The 5291-nt window shown below is 40.0% G+C and overlaps 1 protein-coding gene across 1 annotated transcript in view; it reads left to right on the top strand.

Annotated features, from left to right (window-relative positions):
• The window catches only part of LOC109485053 (high affinity choline transporter 1-like), a 9129-nt gene extending 3930 nt beyond the window's left edge, over positions 1 to 5199 (top strand). The window contains exons 5-10 of the mRNA XM_019788452.1: positions 180 to 434; positions 906 to 1059; positions 1571 to 1785; positions 2616 to 2712; positions 3444 to 3615; positions 4034 to 5199. Coding sequence (XP_019644011.1) covers positions 180 to 434; positions 906 to 1059; positions 1571 to 1785; positions 2616 to 2712; positions 3444 to 3615; positions 4034 to 4331 — 1191 coding nt within the window. The 3' untranslated portion in view covers positions 4332 to 5199. The remainder of the gene's footprint in view (positions 1 to 179; positions 435 to 905; positions 1060 to 1570; positions 1786 to 2615; positions 2713 to 3443; positions 3616 to 4033) is intronic.
• The last annotated feature ends 92 nt before the right edge of the window (positions 5200 to 5291 follow it).

Raw genomic sequence — 5291 nt, 5'->3', positions numbered from 1 at the left:
ATAGTGAATATTTGTGAGTGTGTTTGTGTGTGTGTGTGTGCGTGTGCGACTGTTTGTGTGTATGTATTCATCCATACAGATGCTTGCAGTGAACCATTCTTTCTAATCTTTTCTTAATCATGTCCCTGCGTATTTTATAAATTTTGTCTCTTAAACCAAATTGACGTCCTCCTCTACAGTGGCTCTGTGTGCCGTTCGCTTTCACTAACCCAAACGTGTCCAGCATCACGAGCACCCAGCTGACGCGCTTTCTCTACACACCAGTCAACACCCCGGTCAACGCTACCTTAAACATCACCGGCAACTCTACCTTAAACATGTCCACCAGCGATATAATAAACATCACCACATTCCAAGTGACGAACGCCACAGGCTGGTTCGGGGTCTGGGACAACAGGAGAGTCGGCATCTGGATTGACTACTTCCTGCTCCTGGTGCGTAGTGCTTGTTGTACGCAGAATTGGGCAGAATTGTGCTTTATCCAGAACAACGCTCGGGCATGGTTCTGGATACTAGTAGTACACGTTTATCCAGGACCATGCTTTATCCAGAACCATAACTCGAGAATTCAATATCTACAAACTTTGCGCCGTGTTCAAGCTTAAACGTATTAATCTAAATTTGATAAAATCAAATGGATTCAATCATAACCGATTCAGCCCAAACCCTGTCAGTCAAATGAAACCCAAAAGCTACGGGTGCACTTGAGAATCCAAACATACAAACCTAGCATAAATTAGCGCCACCCAAAACAATACTTCCGAGAGGTAAGTATTGGCAGACTTTAACTAAAATTGGTTTTAGTATATTGATAACGCTCTGGTAGACCACAGGAGGAATAGCCTCTTATGAGGCTAATTGTGTATCTAAATAAAACTCAAAACTCTGTATATGGTCCCTTCCAGACCCTTGGAGGAATCCCCTGGCAGGCGTATTTCCAGCGCGTTCTGGCGGCGAAGTCCACCAACAACATCCGGGCAATCTCCGTGAGTTCAGGGTTCCTGTGCATGGTCATGGCTATCCCATCATTCCTCATTGGCGCGATCGGAGCCTCAACAGGTGAACTACATTCATATCTGTATCAGTTTTAGCATGGTTTCATTCTTATTATCTATTTCTTTATTTAATTGAAAGCAACGACACGGTCACATTCGTCGATTTTGAATTTTGAATTAGGCTGTGACTGAACCAACAAATGACAAGGCTCTAAAGCAGCATTTTCATAGAACTGGATAATTTCTGGACGGCTGAATTTTGTACGACACTCATACGACTATCCCCAAAAATGCCCTTGTGATCGTACGACAATCGTGCGACGAATGATGCCATGACGAAGGAAGTACTTCTTTATCACAATTGAATACCATGCACTGAGCGTAAAAATAATTCTTAATCTTAAATTGCTTTGAACGTTTTTGCTGCACACATTTCAGACTGGCCGGACGCTGATTCTAAAAGCAAATCTTGAATTGCTTTGAACATTTTCTCGCACACATTTCAGACTGGCCTAACACTGATTTTAAAAGCAAATCATGAATTGTTTTTAACATTTTTTTCGTGCACGTTTCAGACTGGCAGAACACAGCGTACGGCCGAGACCCGGCAGTAGAGGGGAACTCCAACCTGATCCTCCCCCTCATCCTGCAGTACCTGACTCCGACGTGGGTGTCGTTCTTCGGACTTGGCGCCGTGTCGGCAGCCGTTATGTCGTCTGCGGACTCCTGCATCCTGGCCGCCAGCTCCGTCTTCGCCAAGAACGTCTACAAGGAGGTCTTCCGCCAGAAGGTTCGTTACATTAACTTTTGAAAAAAATTCCTGGCGTCTACAGGACGTAAAGTGCTTATGCCACCAGTGACACTGAAGTGACAATTTCTGGAGCTATACTTTGGAGACCGTGGTAGATACCCTATGTATACCTGGTTTCTGATAATATTCAACCAAAATAAGGTATATTCAATGAGCAAAAACATTTGTACAAACTATCTGACCTTACAATTTATATTTCTAGTCCTTGATTTCTTCAGTTAAAGTCTGCCAATATATTACGTCATAGTAACACGAATATTCTGAAAGGCAATTGTTTTGCTTTTGAAATTCTTGACGTGCACTGGCTCTCCCTAGGGCTATACTTACAACATAGAAAATTTCTTTCTTTCTTTCTTTCTTTCTTTCTTTCTTTCTTTCTTTCTTTCTTTCTTTCTTTCTTTCTTTCTTTCTTTCTTTATTGGCAATGACAACAGGTCAAGACACAGGTTATCAAGGCAGTGTTAACTGGTATTAGATAACCCACAAATACAAACGTGCAGACAAACATGAAATAAGAAATCTACTATAAATACAAGACCTGAAATAAAGATAACATATTAACTGGTTACAAGGTACAATACTATAATACATAATATAAGAAAATCAAGACGTTCCTAACTAGCAGTAATATGTGCATTGTGCAAAGAGTGTAGATACTAAATTGGGATGAATGGAAGGCTTTGGGTAAAAGTTAAATATGACTGCAAGTTTAAAAGAAGAATCATGACAAAAGGTGGTTTCTGCAGTGAGAGAAAATTTCAAGGGAACGACCAGTACAACTTATTTCTTTCTTCATCCATATTCTCAAGGCATCAGAGACGGAGATAGTGTGGGTGATGCGCTTCTCTATTTTTGCGGTCGGCGCCATGTCCACAGCGATGGCAGTTACCGTCAAGACAATATATGGTGAGATACATAATTGCTTCTACATGTTATTTTAAGAGTCTCGATGTTGGAGACAGATTTGAATATATCTTTACATGTAATGGTCCCCACAACGCAAAAATAGGTAGATATATAAAGGAATGCTTTGCTATTAGAAAAAATACCGAAACTCATGATTAGCCCACTCGATTGTAACACTTTATCAAAACTTGTGACATCTCTTATTATTTGAATGATTATGATATAGATATGTTAGGTTTTATTCGACATTAGGTCTTATTCAACACACTTATTTTATTGTTTGTTACTCTCTTTATGTAGTTTACCATACAATGTACCATGTGCAATTGTCGTGCAATAAAGTTCTTCTGTAATTCACCCGCGCCCCTCCCCCAATGAAATTTAGCTAGTTTTTCATAATCAGAACAATCAAACTACAACACCAACGTTTGTTCACGCGGCCTATGATAGTATGTGACCTTTAACATCTAGGTCACTTGGCAACTATTTCAGGGGTGACAAAAGATGGCGGATGTCGTCTGAAAGTTATAAATCTAGCTGAACTCTCAGGTCGTTAGCAAGTGTTAAATCTTCCATATATTACAGTTGAGTATAGTTGTATGTCTCCTATTGCTTGACCTTACTTTCTTTGACACTGTAAAGGCCTTTTTACAAGCTGTATTAGCCTACGGGCATGATTTTGCAACTAAAGAATATTTCTTTAACACATTAATTTTCACATTTGTCCTTAGGACTGTGGTACCTGTGCTCGGATATGGTGTACGTGATCCTGTTTCCCCAGCTGATCTGTGTGATCTATCTCAAGTTCACCAACACGTACGGCTCGCTGGGCGGCTTCCTGCTGGGGATGCTGCTGCGGTTCGGCGGAGGGGAGGAGCTGCTGTTCCTACCGGCAGTCATCAAGTAAGCAAAGTGACCAGTACTAGTTTCCTGCACCGGATCTATCTACTGGTAGCCTGGTTACAAGGCCTATTTTAGCTCCCGAGTCCGGGAGGAAAGGATATACACTCGGGAGTAAAATACGTCTGGTAACCAGGCTTTATTCCTTGTGTTCTTCCAGTGCCCGGTTACATTTTTTTATGTTTTAAAGAGATGTTGTCTTGTTACTGCCGGGTGCATAAGTATTGTTTTGGGTGACTGAGCTGTGGTTTGTGTGTCTGTTGTTCAGACAGAGCAGGTTGACAGCACATGGGTGATGGAAGATTGACATGCAGAATGACTGGTCAGAAACAGAAAATGGGGTAAATTTGAAGGTGACGAAAACCCCAAAATACTTTATGAAGCTTGAAAAATCCCTAACCTCTCGTCTTTTTTAATCCAGGTATCCATTTTACGACGACTCCACCGGCACTCAGTACTTCCCTTTCCGTTCCTTCGCCATGCTGTGTAGCTTCGTGTACATCATCGTCATCTCCCTCATCACCAAACTTATCTTCGAGGGCGGAAAAGTCCCGCTCCGTTTTGACGTCTTCTACTGTTTCCACGAAGATCCGAATGAGGATCGGGAAACGGAACAGAAGGATGTAGAGGTGGATCTTCTAGAGAACGGGTCCAGCGTTTCCAGGGTGGTTAATAAGTTCAAAGGGGGAGAAAAATCGGAGGCTGAAGCAATGTTGTAAATTGTTCGTCATTTGTTACGTTTTATTTGAGGTTGGAACTTGTATGAAAAAGAGCCCCAATTACTCAGTTAATAAGATAATACAATTAGATAAGAGATTCGCGACAACATCAAAACATGATGCATTCAGATAGTATATAGTATATTACTATATCTCCATGTATCTCAAAAAGAAGAAACTATTAGGCGAATGGAATCACAATAGTGTATAAGGGTTCAGTACACATTAGTGTATAGTACATGTATTTTAGTGTTTTACATTTTACATTATCATTTAATAATAGACCAAGTGTCTATGCATGTAGCCATTCGGGCATAAATATACAACAAACATTATCATCATAAAATGTAAATATCATATCATTGATAATAGATTACATTTGACACCACGTTATACGTTATGCCTTCAAACATCAAAACAACGCCCTAATATCAATGGCGTGAACGATATTACAAACATTGACCCTGTTGCAAATAACATGTAACGTTACCTGCAAAAGCATACATCTCTTCGTAAAAAATACGAACATTTCTATTAACCGTTACAATACCTCTTCTGTACTAAATACAATAGAAACTTTTGTCTATTAGTACTAGTATATACGGTGCTGTATAATATACAACATTTGCAAGGACCAAAGTACAATTCTCTATACGACAACTGGGGCGCTTTTTGTCAAGCCACAGTAGTACTGTTTTTACAATACCCGTTGTCAACTGTGCAATTATCATGTATACGCAACACACAACATATAGTACAGACGATATGCGTTGATACAAGCACATAATAAGCATAATAGAATATTCCGATAATTATCATGATATCATGATTACCAACTCAATATGAACTTTCATGCCAAATGAAAAAATTATGTGTCGTTCACTTGTTCTGAGCGATTGGGTTAGACATCTGAAGAGTGATTCAATCCAAAATTCTAAGAAGTAAAACTGCGGGGACTAG

The sequence above is a fragment of the Branchiostoma belcheri genome, unplaced genomic scaffold, assembly GCF_001625305.1.
Source record: "Branchiostoma belcheri isolate BF01 breed outbred unplaced genomic scaffold, Haploidv18h27 scaffold72, whole genome shotgun sequence".
NCBI classification, from domain to species: Eukaryota; Metazoa; Chordata; class Leptocardii; order Amphioxiformes; family Branchiostomatidae; genus Branchiostoma; species Branchiostoma belcheri.
This window is presented reverse-complemented; position numbering and strand designations above follow the sequence as displayed.